The sequence below is a fragment of the Siphateles boraxobius genome, unplaced genomic scaffold (assembly GCF_051911475.1).
Source record: "Siphateles boraxobius isolate OS27281-9 unplaced genomic scaffold, OSU_SipBor_1 13, whole genome shotgun sequence".
NCBI lineage: Eukaryota > Metazoa > Chordata > Actinopteri > Cypriniformes > Leuciscidae > Siphateles > Siphateles boraxobius.
Genome location: NW_027508733.1, coordinates 664,762 through 682,885, shown reverse-complemented (window position 1 = coordinate 682,885; position 18,124 = coordinate 664,762). Strand labels below are relative to the sequence as shown.

The following is an 18,124-nucleotide window of genomic DNA, read 5'->3' as shown; positions in this document are numbered from 1 at the left end:
ACGTAAACGAGAACAGACAAAGGACTGAACATAACAGGTAGTAAATATACACAGAGTTAATGAGGAACTAAACAGGAACAGCTGACCAAAATGATTAACCAATTTGTAACCATAGAAATAACAAGAGCGCATGCAGACACGACAGAAACTAAACAGAACATGACAAATGATAATAATAATAATAATAATAAATATAGCTGCAAGCAGCATTTATCGGGGCCAAGCACCAAAAAAGCCATGATGGTCTGATGCTATCATTTTAGCATTTTTTGCTGGTCTGATCATCAGACCAACTTCAACAATAAAAATAAAAACGTTTGCAGATAATTTAGTCAAAATGGCTGAAAAAAATTAGTAATATTCAACAATAATATGATTTAATTGGCTTTCACTTTTGACCAATAGCTGGCGTTGTGACCAAATTGATGTGTTGTGGTCAGTGTGAGGTGACAATGACACACAAAGTTTGGTGTCAGTATGATAAAATCATCTGATAAAATTAGGTGAAAATCAGACCAATAGCCTGGGAGGAGTTGGAAACTTATAGCTAAATTTGGCATAATTGATATCATTGTTCTTGGGATGACTCAAGAAATCTATCAAGGCCATTTCATTGAAATAGGCAAAATTAATCAAAAATTATAAGCATTTTTTGAAAGTTCATCATAAATTTTGACCAGAACTTTGAATAACTTCAGCGCAAGGTGCCGATGACCCATACCAAATTTTGTAATGATACACTAATGCAGCGTTTCCCAAACGGGGTGCCGCGGCACCCTGGGGTGCCTTCTGGCGAGAGCAGGGGTGCCGTGTAAAAACTCCATTAAACATTTTTAAATTGCTAAAATGTGTAAAAAAAATAATAATAAATGTATCATCAATCTCGCATCGTCGGAAGCGTCTAATAACAACAAATAATGCACACAAATTTATAATAAAAAATGCAACTCATAAGTTTTCCGCGTTCGTTGAATTGCGGGGGTTCCGCATGATTTCATTCTCGTGCTTCATTCCCAGCGTCCACACATAAGCTGCCTCTTTTTCATGGCTTGTTGCGCTTACGGTCAAATACACACGAAACATTGTCACAACGTCCGTCTTGCCGCATATTCACAAACACATCGGTTATGTCCGTGCTGCTGTCAACGGTAACGCGTGCGATTAATGTTTTTCAGTTTTACGCGTTAAAAAATATTTAAACACAATTAACGCAGCATCCGTTTTTTTCTGTCATCCTTTGGCTAGCCTTACATTATATAATCACGTTCTTATTCATGCAAATGCTTTTAAACCATGCAACCGCGAAAAGACAAAAGAGAACGCGCTGTCTGTGAATGTCCTGCTGACACTGACGACGCGCATCGCGTGCCAGAATCGACTTCTCTTTCGTGCTTGAACGAATAATAACACACAGTTATGACAAAATGTCCGTTTTGTTGAGTATCCTCATGAGAGAAGTCTTAAATTAGTTAAAATCTTAAATTAGAGTTGTGAGAAGATGGGACGCGTGTGAGATAATCAAGTGCAGCAGTGACAACAGAATCAAAGAACAGGTAACAGAGAAAATTACTCACTGCTCTTGACTAAAGAACGCTTGTAGCTTTAATAAGGATTCATCTATATTTAATTTATTATTTATGCAGTGAAGACTGTAAAGTGTTTGATAACTTTATTCAATTTCTGTGTATTTCCTGACATCAGTAGCAGTATTGGTATCAGTGATACTGGGCTTCATTCATAAAAAAGATGCCATTAAACCATTATTTAAAATATACTGTCTTTATGTTGTTTATACATTAATTTGGAGATTAACTGTGAAATTATTACATTATAAAATATATTAAAAACAAGCTATCTTGTGCAATTATAACTAAATTATCCCAATATAAAAACACAAAATAGGCCTACACTGAGTGAGCAAACATTTAGGTGAGATTTGCAATGGTAATTGAGCAATGTTTTGCTGAATTATGAATAAAAGCCTTAATTAAATATGTCATCATGTAAAGTCATCTCTGCAGAAGAAATTAATGATTTCCTAGACTTTAAATGGATGGACAAAAAAATTGATAATATTAAAAAATATCTATATGACAGTAGGCCTATATACGGCAGTTATTCCCTGTGGTATTGAAAATCAATACATTTCAAGGTATAGTATCAAAGTATTATCGTGACAACACTAGTGTAGGGTGCCACAAATTTTTTTTAAATTTTCAAAGGGTGCCTCGACTGAAAAAAGTTTGGGAAACACTGCACTAATGCATTCATAAAATACAGCATTTTACAACAAAATTAAAACAGCCCAAAATGGCTGTTATGTTCAACTTGGTATTCAACTGGTATGCCACCCACATATGTGGCCTGGATCTTCGTCGACACTATGACTACATTCATACTGTCACTCCAAATCCGATTATTTGTATATCCGATTGTAATCTGATCTAAAATGATTGATGTTCACACTGTGTATCGTAACTGTTCAGATCCAGTAGCGCGGGAAGGTGGAGGGCTGTGGACTAACAAAATATCGTACTTAAAACGTGAAATAAAATAAAAAATTTAAATAGACATAACATAGCCTACTGTGTTTGATATGAGATTAAAATGATAGGCAGTGTATAAGATATAAATGAATGATTAATTATTTGAATATTTAGTTGATAAAAGACTAGCCTACTCCTCAGGAAGTGCTTCGGTCATGGGAGTGAAGAGGCCATCTCTGAATATCCCTCCGTTTGCTCGCTCAACCCAGAATGGCCTGCTGGTGCAAGAATATGTGGAATAAAGGCTGCCTCTGACTAAAGTTTTTTTCTAGTCGACTTGTAGTTTTTAAGCCATTAGTGGACAAATCGCCCCTTTATATTAATTTAATTACTTAAATAGGCTATATACAGGATAATGAGCGTTTACGTAATATAGCCGCATTCAAGCACACGACCGCACACATAAAGCTTGCCACAAAGAACCGTCAAAAGTAATAATTATGAATGTATCAAAAATAGCAAGGAGACATTTAATTGTTTATTAATAAACTGGACTTTTCTGTGTCGCTGCAAAGATGAAGTTGACGATGCGGACTCACCATGAACGCCAGATGCACATTTCATATGGATTACATAATCAGAGAGTAGCCTATTTCTTTTCGTTTTGAATAGTTTACATTTCAAGCTTTCCATAATTGTAATGTCCATGGTGAATGAAGAAGATGACGGTAGGCGAAGATACAAATAGCAAAGGCTTTATTCTAATAGCAAAGATCCAAAACAACAGAACAGTGTGCTAGTGCACAAACAATAACCAGCCAAGACAAGCGTGAGAGGGGAACTTAAATACACAGATAATGACAAGGACAACAGGTGACGGTGATGATGATGATGAGGGTGATGATGCGTAGGTGCAGGTGATGATGACAGGGGATGCTGGGAAGTGTAGTGAAGACACAGATGAAGAAGGTGGTGAATGTGACGATAATAGATAGCCTATATTTCTCAAATCTGTGAGGCACAAGCTGAGTTTCGGCGCCCTCCAGTTCAGGTGCAATGCAAGTGATCGTGCCAGCGCCTTATTACATTGTCTGCTGTATATTTGCTTCTTATTTATTAAATACAGGCAATTGGTTGATGAAACATTGATCAAAATTAAGATACAATTTATACGAAACGAAAATCTTTTAAAAAGACTCTTTCTACAAAACAAAACTCAATGAAGTGGTCAATTTAATTTAATGGCAAGGCACGGAGAAGGCTTACAGAGCCTATGGACAGGCTGCTTCCGCCCTCCATGCTATGTGCTTCTGCAGGTCCACCAGGCCCAGGCGCTCATGGACATGAACTAGGGTGGTTCTGACCCAGAGCTCCTCCGGGAGCTCTGTGTGGCAACTGACATCGCTCTCCGAGCGACGAAAGAAACCGCACGTTCAGTCAGTCAGGCGATGTCCACCTTGGTGGTCCAGGAGCGCCACCTTTGGCTCAACCTGGCAGACATGAGGGACACCGATAAATGTCTGTTCCTGGATGCCCCTCTCTCCCAGGTTGGGTTATTCGGAGACACAGTCGAGAGCTTCGCCCAACAGTTCTCGGCCGCCCCGAAGCAGACGGAGGCCATTCGACACATCCTGCCCCGGCGAACCGCTGCTGCTCCCACCCGTCCGCCGGCCGCAGACCCTCCGTCCACTCGTCGCCGAGGTCGACCTCCTGTGGTGTCCTCCGCTCCCGCGAAGCCTCAGCAACAGCCACCACCCAGGCTTCAGCGTGGAGCAAGCCGCAGGAAGTCGACCACGTTCGTCCAGGGCCCGCTGCCAAACCAGGAGGCAAGCAGAGGTGCAAACGACCCTGAGATGGGCGACCCAGGGGTGGATCAAGTTGCTCTCCTGGAGATGGTGAAAGCGCCGCTCCTTCCCCCGTTGGAGGGTCGGGCGGAGAATCTTTTGTTTCCTTTTTATTTCTGTTCCGCCACTGAGCCACGGGCCAGTGGTACCCACTTTTTCAACAAAAGAGCAATTTCTGAAACCTCTGGGTCCCAAGAGGGCGCACTTGGCGGTCGGCGACGCAATGCCTTGTCACTCAAGCCCTTCTTTCATCGCCAGCGAGCAGCAGTGGCTGTGTCGCGGACGCACTGACGCCTCCGCACACTCACTCTGTCCTTCGACGGAAGCAGGTACGTGTTGCACCACTGGACGGGACGCGGAGGTTCTAGGTGACCTACCACCAGCGGTAGCTGACACCATCACTTCCACTAGAGCCCCCTCAACGAGGCGCCTCTATGTGTTGAAGTGGAACCTGTTCGTTGAGTGGTGTTCTTCTCACAAGGAGGACCCTGAACTTGCTCGATCAGAGCCTTGCTTTCCTTCCTGCAAGATGGGTTGGAGCGAAGGCTGTCTCCCTCCACCCTTAAAGTTTATGTTGCCGCTATCGCTGCACATCACGATGCAGCTGAGGGTAAGTCGCTGGGAAAGCACGATCTGATCGTCAGGTTCCTGAGGGGGGCGAGGAGGATCCTCCTCGCCCGCTCTCTATATACCCTCTTGGGATTTGTCTCTGGTCCTTTCGGCTCTTCAGAGACCACCCTTTGAGCCTCTGCAATCAGCTGAGTTAAAAGTTCTGTCCTGTAAAACAGTACTCCTGGTTGCATTGGCCTCCATCAAGAGGGTAGGGGACCTGCATGCATTTTCGGTCGACGAATCGTGCCTGGAATTCGGCCGGGCTAACTCTCACGTGATCCTAAGACCCCGTCCCGGATATGTGCCCAAGGTTCCCACCACTGAGTGCGTGCGCCCGCTTCCCGCTTCCCAGTGCGGGGCGGGGCGCGGGACGCTTCTCACGCACGCAAACGTTCATTGGCTCGTTCTGTAGACACTCGAAGTTAATAGGGCTCCCTGAAGTGATCCCAATTATGTCGTCACGTAAACGTTAAATCTCCCGTTCCCTCCTTCAGGGAATGAGGGTTACATTAGTAAGCGAGAGATTTTCTTTAATGGCAACAAAATATATACACTACAGAGAAATTTCATGTCTTGATGTCAGCCACAACATAATGACGTCACATATTTTCCAAATCAGCCCTCAGAACATATTTTCTGCTTATCCGGCACTTTGGAATCAGAATCAGAATCAGAATCAGAAAGAGCTTTATTGCCAAGTGTGCTTGCACACACAAGGAATTTGTTTTGGTACTGAGGCTTCCAGTGGACATATACAAATACAACATGAAACATAATACTACAAATTATAAGAATAAAAAATAAAAATATAAATATATGAGAATAAAACTATCACAGTTGGGTTTAGTCAGAATAGACATTTTCAGATTTACAGATTATGAACCTATTTACAGTGTTTTGAATATTATAAATAAATAAATCTACATATAAGTATCACCTGAGTTGTGGGATATTGCACTAAACAGTGGGAGTATTGCACTTACAGGCATATGCCTTGGGAGGAGTGTTAACTGTTCAGGAGGGAAATGGCCTGTGGGAAGAAACTGTTCCTGTGCCGAGATGTTCTTGTGGCCAGTGATCTGAGTCTCCGTCTTGACGGTAACAGTTCAAACAGGTGGTGTCCAGGGTGAGTGGAGTCTGTGATGATTTTACCTGCTCTCTTCCTCACTCTGGAAGAGTACAGGTCCTGGAGGTTTGGCAGGGGGGCACCAATAATCCTCTCCGCAGTCCGGACTGTCCGTTGTAGTCTCCTGATGTCTGATTTGGTAGCTGAACCAAACCAGACAGTGATGGAAGCGCACAAGACAGACTCAATGACGGCTGAGTAGAACTGAATCAGCAGATCCTGTGGCAGGTTGAACTTCCTCAGCTGGCGAAGGAAGTACAGTCTCTGCTGGGCCTTTTTCACAGTGGAGTCAATGTGATTGTCCCACTTCAGGTCCTGAGAGATGATAGTGCCCAGGAACCTGAATGACTCCACTGCTTCCACAGTGCTGTTCATGATGGTGAGTGGGAGGAGTGCTGAGCTGTTCCTCCTGAAGTCCACGATCATCTCCACTGTTTTGAGCGTGTTCAGCTCAAGATTGTTATAACTGCACCAGGCAGCCAGCTGTTCAACCTCCAGTCTGTAGGCAGACTCGTCACCGTTTCGGATGAGACCGATGACAGTGGTGTCGTCTGCCAATTTCAGGAGCTTGACAGTGGGGTCTTTAGAAGTGCAGTCATTAGTGTACAGGGAGAAGAGCAGTGGGGAGAGAACACACCCTTGGGGAGCACCAGTGCTGATTGTGAGTGTCTTGGATGTGTGTTTCCCCAGTCTCACTCGCTGCTGCCGGTCCGTCAGGAAGCTGCTGATCCACTGACAGATCGAGGATGGTATGGAGAGCTGGGTCAGTTTGGCTGTGAGAAGACCAGGCATGATGGTATTGAAGGCCGAACTGAAGTCCACAAAGAGGATCCTTGCATAAGTCCCTGGTCTGTCGAGATGTTGCAGGATATAATGCAGTCCCATGTTGACTGCATCATCCACAGACCTGTTTGCTCTGTAAGCAAACTGAAAGGGATCCAGCAGGGGTCCAGTGATGTCCTTCAGGTGGGCCAGCACCAGTCTTTCAAACGACTTCATGACCACAGACGTGAGAGCGACAGGTCTGTAGTCATTAAGTCCAGTGATTTTGGGTTTTTTGGGGACAGGAATGATAGTGGAGCGTTTGAAGCAGCAGGGAACTTCACACTGCTCCAATGATCTGTTGAAGATCTGCGTGAAGACCGGGGCCAGTTGGTCAGCGGAGGCTTTAAACAAGCAGATGAGATGCCGTCTGGGCCTGAGGCTTTCCTAGTCTTCTGTTTTTTGAAGACTCGGCTCACTTCCTCCACACAGACCTTAAGCTCAGGTTGGATGGCAGGAGGGGGGAGTGATAATTGGAGAACAGGAGGTGATGCTGAATGTGTGAAGTGCAGATCAGACCGGGTGTGTGGTGTGAATGAGGGCTTTTCAAACCGGCAGTAAAATGAATTTAAATCGTCAGCCAGGTGTTGATTGTCCACAGATCGAGGGGATGGTGACTTGTAGTTGGTAATGTTCCTCAGGCCATTCCAGACTGATGATGGGTCGTTGGATGAAAACTGGTTTTTCAGTTTATCAGAGTAGTTCCTTTTAGCAACTCTGATCTCCTTTGTCAATCTGTTTCTGGCCTGGTTATACAAGATTTTATCCCCACTTCTGTAAGCATCCTCTTTGGCATGACGAAGGTGTTTGAGTTTCCCAGTAAACCATGGTTTATCATTAGTGAATGATAAGAATGTCCTGGTAGGAATGCATGTATCCTCACAGAAACTTATATATGATGTTACAGTATCTGTGAGCTCATCCAGATCATTGGTAGCAGCTTCAAAAACAGTCCAATCAGTGCAATCAAAGCAGGCCTGTAGATTCTGCTCTGCTTCATTAGTCCATCTTTTCACAGTCCTTATTCCAGGTTTAGCTGATTTCAGTTTCTGCCTGTATGTCGGTATGAGATGAACCAAACAGTGATCAGAGAGCCCCAAAGCTGCCCGTGGGACGGAGTGATATGCATTTCTTATTGTGGTGTAACAGTGGTCCAGTATATTACTTTCTCTGGTGGGACATGTAACGTGCTGTCTGTATTTTGGTAGTTCACGGGAAAGATTTGCTTTGTTAAAATCCCCAAGAATGATTAAAAGAGAGTCTGGGTACCTTTGTTCCGTTTCAGATATTTGTTCAGCCAGCTGTTGTAGCGCCGCGCTCGCGCACGCGTCTGGAGGGATGTAAACATTCACGAGAATGAAAGAGGAAAATTCCCGAGGCGAGTAGAAGGGTTTACAGTTTATGAAATGTGCCTCTAAATTAGGAGAGCACATCTTCTTCAGTGTTGTTACATCTGAACACCAACTTTCGTTAATGTAGAAACACAATCCACCACCTCTCGTTTTCCCCGTTAGCTCCGCGATGCGATCCGCTCGGAACAGCTGGAAGCCCGGCAGATGTATTGCGTTGTCCGGTATGGCTTCACTCAGCCAGGTTTCAGTGAAGCACAAAGCAGCAGAGTTTAAAAAATCCTTGTTAGTGTGGGTGAGGAGAAGAAGTTCATCCGTTTTGTTAGGAAGGGATCGGAGATTCGCGAGATGAATGCTGGGGAGTGCAGTGCGCAGGCCGCGCTCACGGAGTTTAACCAGCGCGCCGGCTCGCTTCCCGCGTTTGCGTCTGAACGCGCGTTTGAACAACAACGCTGCCCCTCCGACGAGAATGTCCAGCAAAACGTCCGAATAATCAAAAACTGTAGAAAAGGTTTCTGGTGTGTGTTTCCTAATGTCCAGTAGTTCGTCTTTGGTGAAACTGATAGGAAAAGAATGACTAAACGCAGAACAAACGAACAAAAACAACACAATAGCTGGAGAGCTCCACACCGAGGCAGCCATCCGCGGCGCCATCTTGGATTCAAGAAAAACACAGCCTTGTTTCGGCAGCAACTTTCAGCATGTTTTCTATGACAAGATCTAACGTTTACGTTTTATGTGACATTAGAAAGTTACAAAAACCACGCAAAATCCAATCAGAGCGGTCAGACTTCCAGAAAAGGGATTTGAATAATCGAATAGTCTTTCATTATCTTGAAACGCCAAGGAATTTTGTTTCTACCCTATATAGTTCAAAAGTTATTAGCATAAATGAGTGAAACTTTGGACAGTTGGTGGCGCTAGAGAGATTGAGTTAGAGACTCACAATTTGCTATGGTTAATATTTGGATTGTCTGTATGTGTATCAAATTTCATAATTTATTACTATACAGTTCTATGGGTTGCCATAGAGTCATTGGTAGAAGAAGAAGAAGAAAAAAAAGAATGTCTACAATAGGTGCCTACACAGTGCTTAAGGCCCCTAATAATAATAATCAACATTAATATTCAGGGAAGACAGTAAATTTTATTTAATGGTGGTGGTAAGGGACCAGGGTGATGGTCCAAAAAACATTGAGGACCACTGAGATAAACTGTTGTAAATTGTTTAAATTTTAGGTTAAAATTTAACACCTTGCTAAGGGTCCCAAATGTAATCAATTGTTGTTAATCTCTAAACTCTATCATTGTCATTTTCAGTTGATGAAGATTCAACATCAGATCCGGAATGTTTGAGAATCTTGCTGTTTGGGAGGACAGGAAATGGAAAGAGTTCCACAGGAAACACTATCCTCGGAAACAATGAGTTTTGCAGTAAAGACAGTAAACATTTGGTGACCACACTGGGAGTTGGTGAAGTTGATGGTAAATCAGTAGCTGTTGTTGATACTCCAGGACTCTTTGACACTTCACTGTCAAAAGAACAAGTGCAGGAAGAAATGATGAAGTGTATTTCACTGTCCGCACCTGGACCTCATGTGTTCATCATTGTGTTGAGTTTGGGAGAAATCACTCAAGAGGAGAAAGAAACTTTAGACGTGATAAAGATGATATTTGGTCCAAAAGCAGCAGATTTCAGTATTGTTCTCTTCACTAAAGGAGATGCTCTGAAAAAACAAACAATAGAACAATATGTAGAGAAAACTAAAAATGATGATCTCAAGAAACTGATCAGTGACTGTGGAAACAGATTCCTGGCTTTTAACAACAGAGAAACACAAGATCGGACGCAAGTTACTGAGCTGTTAAACATGATAGAAGAGGTGAAGAAATCTAATGAGGGCCGATACTTCACTAATGAGATGTTTCAGGAGGCAGCGATCTCTATTGAAAACAGAAGAGAAATGCTGGAAGAGAATAAGAGAAAAAATCAGGATCAAGTTGAAGAATTAGAAGCCAGATATGACCTGGATATCAAACGCATGAGACAGAGACTGGAGGAGAAGAAACGAAAGATAGATGAGGAGAGAGAGAGACTGGAGAACAAGTTCAGAGAAAAAGAGGAAACACTGAGGAGAGAGTTTGAGGAGAAAGAAAAATCAGACCAGAAGAAACGAGAGGAGGAGGATTGGGAACGATCAGAAGAGGAAGAACAGCAAAGAACTGAATATGATCATAGAATAGATGAAATGGAGAGAAAGATTAAAAAGCAGAGATTACTGTATGAAAAACAGCTAAAAGAAAGTGATAAGGAGAAGAAAAAGAGAGAAGAAGAATATAAACAAGATCAAGAAAGGTTGAAAACTGAGCAGGAACACAGCATGGCAGAGTTACGAAGAAAACAGGAAGATGAAATAAAAAAGAGAGATTTAGAGGAACAAATGAGGAAGGAACAAGAAGAGAAAGAGAGAGAAGAATGGAAGAGAAAAATAAAAAAGGCAGAAGATGACAAAATTTCAACAAAGATTCAAGAGGAAATTAAACGACAGCAGAGAGAATGGGAGAAAGAGAAGAAAAAACAGATGAGAGAACGAGAGGAAGAGGAAAGAAAGAGTAAAGAGAGACACCAGGAACAACTGAGAGAAAAACAAGAAGAACTGGAGAAAATTAGAAAGAGATTTGAAACTGAAAGAAAAGAAGAAAGACAGAATTCAGAGGAGGAGAAACAGAAACTGAGAAAAGAGAAAACGCTGATAGAGAGAGAATATGAAAAAGAGATAAATGAAATGAAAAGCCATTATGAGCAGCTGGAGCAAAATAGAAAAGAGGAGTGGGATAGAAGAAAACAAGAGGATGAAGAGAGAAGAAGTGGGAAGAGAAAGAGATGGGAGAAAATGATTGAAGATCTGAAACAAGAGCTAGAAGTGGAGATCAGGAGAAGACAAGAAAAAGTGTGTGATGAAATGAACAGAAAAATAGAGCAATTGAATGATTCCAGAAAGAGAAGAGATCAGTTCAAGGAAAAGCTTGAACAACTGTATGAAGTGAAAAGGTTAAGAAAGGAGCTGAAAGAAAAATGGTGTCTTGTCATGTGAAACAGTTTTAAACATTATTGATGAGCCAGATATTTTGGATATTAATGGTGCTACAGAAGCAGGTCTGAAGACCTGAACTAAAGCAATCATACAAAATTACTTTTCTTTTGGTACATTTTAAAACATGATGGGCCTCATTTATGAAAGGAAAGTCTGACAGAAAACTGGGCATACAGCCGTTTCCACGCAAAACTTGGCATTTATCAATATGGACGTGAGCGGTGGCTACGATCAAATCTTACGTCAGGGGCCTCATGTATAAAACCTTACATAGATTTCATCCTAAAAGTGTGCGTACACACTAAAGCTAGATTTTGCATACACACAACAGTTTTCAGATTTATAAAACCAGATCCTGCGCAAAATGTCCTTTATAAACCCAGTCAGCTGAAGATTGTGCGTATCTGAATCTCCACCCCGTCTCCTCTGCGAAAAACATGTTACAATGCATATTGTAATATTACTATGCATAACGTGATACCATGTTCAACACAACACATTAGGAAAAAAACTAAACACGGACTATGTGCCGTCACTTTACATTGCTAAAAATCATTACGTTTTCTTGCCTTGTTTTAGAATCAATAAATCAATATTGTATCAAATACATTTCAGAGAAAATTGTTCAGGCAAGAGTTATTCTCAAACTTTTCCACTGACCAAATTGTATTTTTGATTGCTTTAAGCAAATCTAGTTTATGCAGTTTTGCCTATAATGTAAACATATATTTTAGGATGTTTATTTGTTTTTAATGGAAACTGATAGGCCTAATTTCTCGCAGTGTAAATAATTGACTGACTCTGACAAAAAGCACTGACAAAATATTTTAAAATACAATGTGCATATCTTACTGTTTCCTTCAAATTCTGTCTTCAAGTACAGTGGTATTTTTCACAATATTGGGAAGACCATGAAAGGGGTGATCATTAGGCTACTGTCTGTCAATACACAACACAAATAGCACACCTGTGTGCACTAGAGGTTGTACAGTACTGTTGTAATATTCAGGTAAGCACTGAAAATTTGTGACACTGATTTACGGCACCACGTTGCTGGGGAATATTGGCTTGGCGCCAGGATGATGGGTACCCACATGAATTGGGAATCGTCTAACTTACCAGATGCATGGCGTAAGTTCAGACAGCATGCGGAGCTCATGTTCGCGGGTCCGTTGAAGACACGAGGTGAAGACGAAAAGTGCAGTTATTTGCTCCTGTGAATAGGAGAGAAAGGAAGAGACATCTTCAACACCTGGGCGCTGACGACAGATGAAGCAAACGTACTGAAAACATATTACGACAAGTATGAAGCATGTGTGATGCCCAAAACAAACACAATTTTAATGTATATAATATATATAAATTTCATGAGCGAATTCAAGGAGCCAACGAAAGTTTTGAGCAATTTATGACTGAACTAAGACGATTAGTGAAAGACTTATACAGACAGCGTGGAAATGGTTAGAGATCGCATCGTGTTTGGCATTCACTCTCCGCGAGTGCGGGAGAATAGAGAAGAATATGCTCAGATAGAGAAGGAGCTCTACGCGGTCTTATTCGGCTGCAAGCACTTTCATCAGTATGTACAGGTCCTTCTCAAAAAATTAGCATATTGTGATAAAGTTCATTATTTTCCATAATGTAATGATAAAAATTAAACTTTCATATATTTTAGATTCATTGCACACCAACTGAAATATTTCAGGTGTTTTATTGTTTTAATACTGATGATTTTGGCATACAGCTCATGAAAACCCAAAATCCTGTCTCAAAAAATTAGCATATTTCATCCGACCAATAAAAGAAGTGTTTTTAATACAAAAAAAAAAGTCAACCTTCAAATAATTATGTTCAGTTATGCACACAATAGTCAATACTTGGTCGGGAATCCTTTTGCAGAAATGACTGCTTCAATGCGGCGTGGCATGGAGGCAATCAGCCTGTGGCACTGCTGAGGTGTTATGGAGGCCCAGGATGTTTCGATAGCGGCCTTAAGCGCATCCAGAGTGTTGGGTCTTGCGTCTCTCAACTTTCTCTTCACAATATCCCACAGATTCTCTATGGGGTTCAGGTCAGGAGAGTTGGCAGGCCAATTGAGCACAGTAATACCATGGTCAGTAAACAATTTACCAGTGGTTTTGGCACTGTGAGCAGGTGCCAGGTCGTGCTGAAAAATGAAATCTTCATCTCCATAAAGCTTTTCAGCAGATGGAAGCATGAAGTGCTCCAAAATCTCCTGATAGCTGCATTGACCCTGCCCTTGATAAAACACAGTGGACCAACACCAGCAGCTGACATGGCACCCCAGACCATCACTGACTGTGGGTACTTGACACTGGACTTCAGGCATTTTGGCATTTACTTCTCCCCAGTCTTCCTCCAGACTCTGGCACCTTGATTTCCGAATGACATGCAAAACTGAGCAACAGTCCAGTGCTGCTTCTCTGTAGCCCAGGTCAGGCGCTTCTGCCGCTGTTTCTGGTTCAAAAGTGGCTTGACCTGGGGAATGCGGCACCTGTAGCCCATTTCCTGCACACACCTGTGCACGGTGGCTCTGGATGTTTCTACTCCAGACTCAGTCCACTGCCTCCGCAGGTCCCCCAAGGTCTGGAATCGGTCCTTCTCCACAATCTTCCTCAGGGTCCGGTCACCTCTTCTCGTTGTGCAGCGTTTTTTGCCACACTTTTTCCTTCCCACAGACTTCCCACTGAGGTGCCTTGATACAGCACTCTGGGAACAGCCTATTTGTTCAGAAATTTCTTTCTGTGTCTTACCCTCTTGCTTGAGGGTGTCAATGATGGCCTTCTGGACAGCAGTCAGGTCGGCAGTCTTACCCATGATTGCGGTTTTGAGTAATGAAACAGGCTGGGAGTTTTTAAAAGCCTCAGGAATCTTTTGCAGGTGTTTATAATTAATTAGTTGATTCAGATGATTAGGTTAATAGCTTGTTTAGAGACCCTTTTCATGATATGCTAATTTTTTGAGACAGGAATTTGGGGTTTTCATGAGCTGTATGCCAAAATCATCAGTATTAAAACAATAAAAGACCTGAAATATTTCAGTTGGTGTGCAATGAATCTAAAATATATGAAAGTTTAATTTTTATCATTACATTATGGAAAATAATTAACTTTATCACAATATGCTAATTTTTTGAGAAGGACCTGTATATGGCCGAAAAGTCAAAGTGGAGTCTGATCACAAGCCGCTTGAAGCTGTGATGAAAAAAAACACTAGCTGCAGCTCCGCCGCGACTTCAAAGAATAATCCGGCAACTCCAGAAATATGATATCACTATCACACACCGTCCAGGAGAGGAGATTCCTGTGGCAGACACCCTCTCTAGGAAGTTCATAGAGACAGAGCACCACAATATCAGTGAGGGAATGGACTCGCAGATTGACATGGCAGGTTCACAAAAGCTTACCTGTCAGTGACACAAGGCTGCAACAGATCCGTGCTGAGACTGAGTTAGACAGCCAGCTTGTCCAGCTCAGACAGGTGATTCTGGATGGATTTGCCCCGGAGAGAGGAGAAAATGCCCTGCAGACATTAGCGACTTCTGGGGTTTCCGAGACGAACTGTCGTTGACCAACAAAATCATTCTCAAAGGTGAGAAGATAGTCGTACCCTCCTCACTCTGAGAAGATCTGCTCGCACGCATTCACGTCAGTCACATGGGCATAGAGAATTCGAAGCAAAGAGCACGAGATGTGTTATTCTGGCCAGGAATGTGTAAACAGAGAACGCATGGTCGAAAGATGCGATACCTGCCTGGAGCGACGCTGTTCAAACACCAAGGAGCCCATGATTCCTCACGAAATACCAACCAGACCATGGCAGGTGATAAAACTTCAGACCTCTTTACCTGGAACAGAGAAGAATACATGGTTACAGTAGACTACTATAGTCTATACTATACTATAGACTACTATATGGACAAACTCAGCACGACCACTGCTGCTACTGTCATCAGCAAACTCAAAGTTATTTTTGCAAGACATGGCATCCCAGAGAATGTTGTCTCCGACAAAGGTCCACAATATCGGGCCAAGGATTTTGAAGACTTTGCAAAGACATGGGATTTCATGCACACCACCACAAGCCCTCATTACCCCCAGAGCAATGGTTTGGCTGAGAAGACAAAATCGATCTTGACAAAAGCCAAGATGGACAGGAAAGGTGTGCATCTCAGATTGTTAGAGTGTAGGAATACACCTGTAGACAACTTCAAGTCACCTCCCCTGCTTCTCATGAGTCGCAGACTGAGATCCTTAAGCAGCTCCTACCTGAAATTGTCAGTTTCACAGAGGCACACTCCAAAAGAGTGAAGCAGCAGCAGCATCAGAAAAAGTATTACGATCGCTCGACTCGTCCACTGTCATAGCTTCACAATGGACAATGTGTTCGCATTCAAGAGCACAGACTTTGGAAACCAGCTGTTGTTGTACACCCTGCAAATACACAAAGATCCTATCATGTTTGCACTTCAGATGGTCGGATGTATCGCAGAAACCGTCGTCATCTTCTCAGCACAAAAGAGGATCCTGTGGAAAATACCTGCGTTTCTGCAAACCTAGAGGAAGAGCAAAACAGCACTGCCTCATCAATGCTTCAGGTACACACTGAAGTACCAACACAGCATTCAAATGACAGAGAGATCCAGCCCACACAATACTATACCAGAACAGGTCGAGCAGTGTGACCGTGAGCAATCCTTGATTTGTGATTAGTAATTCGTCTGGGGTGTAGGCGGATCGCTGCCCCTATGAGAGAACTGGGATCTAAGATCTGGTATGGGCTGCCAGAGAATAATGGACATTTTGTTCCTAAGTACTTTTGCATATTGTGTGCTACGTTAAGTTTCAGAGGTGTCTAGATGTTTTGTGAAATGCAGCAACCTCTGTTTAGACTAGAGTAATGTTTCAGTGATTTGAGTATGCATAATGCGTTGACTTAATGTGTTTTATTTTTTATTCTTTCAAAACAAAGGGGATGTAACATTCAGGTAAGCACTGAATATTTGGGACACTGATTTACGGCGCCACGGCAAGGTAGCTGGGGAATATTGGCTTTGCGCCAGGATGATGGGTACTATATGACATGTGAAAGGGCTGAATGTTAGCTAATAAAAGTTCCAAGTTTGTTCGGTACTCGCTGTACGTCTCCTTATTCATGACTGCACGCCCTGTGCAATATAATTAGTAAACAAGAAGAAGACAACTTTGTCATTGGACCTATTCAAACTGGCCAATGGAGCGTTCGATCACTGACCGAGTCCTTCAGTGTCTGTTATTATCATCTATGTTGCTAGCTCATCTGCTTGGATGAAGTCAAGTGTGCATCACTGATCATTATTCGCACACATTTTTTTTTGTCAGAACATGTTTAGAACACAATTTTAAAATTGTAATTATCCTGAGCCAAGCAATCCTCATTGGTTAAAACATTAAAACACAGCATGTCAAAAGTGTTCAAAAGCAGCCCATCCACTACAAATATTTCTATTTAAATTTATTTAAAAAAAATTGTAAATAGAGTTTAAAATTATTCTGTTTACTTCATCACTTCGTTCACTCCAGTAAAAGAGTGTGTATGCATGGTCTAGAGTGTCCCTATATGGTGACCCTAAATTGCGTATGCACATTTTAATGCCTTTTTTGTGCGGACGCAATGTTTATACATCAGGCCCCAGGGGCCTTGTTACAGTAACATTAAAATACTTCATATATATATATATATATATATATATATATATATTAAGTATATATATATAAAATATTAAAAATCTTAATTTTACTGAGTAATAATAAGGCAAGGTAATAAGTAGGCAACTGGAAACGTCAGTTCAAGACTGAACACTTCAGGACAATGTACACTGAGTCCGAAGTTTTCATATGCGTTTTCAAAATGCTTGCTACGGATGCGAAAAACGCAGACAATCAAACCAGAGCCAAATTAGTTTTATGATGGACGAAAGTTTCGGAGGCCGCGTGTAAATGTGATTGACAAAACATGAGGTTGTATTTATTTTTGAACATCCGAAAATTTCGAATGCGAATTTCGGACTCAGTGTGCAAGGACCTTAAGGCTGATTTCAAAATCGCATACTTCGCTACTATACTGTAAGCGAAAAAAAGCATGTGACAAAAGAATTATGTCGTAATTCCCAGTACTCTTTGGGGTGCTTCTCAATCGGAAAGCTTCGTCCTAGTGAAGCTGCATATCTCGTAACACCACGTCATCAAACTCCGTCAAAGAACATCTCAAATCACAGGTTCCTTTGAAGACAGCCTTCGTTTCGCGTCCTTCACTCGGTCTGTTACGAAGGATTCATCGAGTGCATCCTTCAAATCCTCCAAACACCCACAACCCTTTGCACACATTCCAATTCACAAAGAATTTGCATAAAATGAATTGATCCTGAGCTTGTCTAATTTCACTACGTGATGTAAGACAACAAAAAAGAAAAAGATTTTAGAGATAAAGGTATTATGTTTGCTTCTGTTTTTTTTTGTAAATTAATCAAATACTGTTAAACTGTGAGTAACTCAAACCACTGCGAGACCACACAATCAGTTATTTCAAAGGTTTTTAATATAAAGTTTTTAATATTTTCACGCTGTGACCATGGGGGTGAAAACGAGTGATGTAGCCATGCGCACTTACTAGGCCGTCTGATTCTCGCGTTTAATGGCGGACTCTAGCCCACAAGCCTTCGAAGGACTCAGCTAGGAAGGACACAAGCCTCACTCGGATGCAGCCTTGCATTTGTGAAGCACCCATAAAA

At 42.1% G+C, this 18,124-nt stretch overlaps 1 protein-coding gene across 1 annotated transcript in view; it reads left to right on the top strand.

Annotated features, from left to right (window-relative positions):
• Positions 1-16,487, top strand: part of LOC143735698 (uncharacterized) — a 50,346-nt gene extending 33,859 nt beyond the window's left edge. The window contains exon 7 of the mRNA XM_077225862.1: positions 9,560-16,487. Within this exon, the coding sequence (XP_077081977.1) occupies positions 9,560-11,334 (1,775 nt within the window). The 3' untranslated portion in view covers positions 11,335-16,487. The remainder of the gene's footprint in view (positions 1-9,559) is intronic.
• Positions 16,488-18,124: the final 1,637 nt, after the last annotated feature.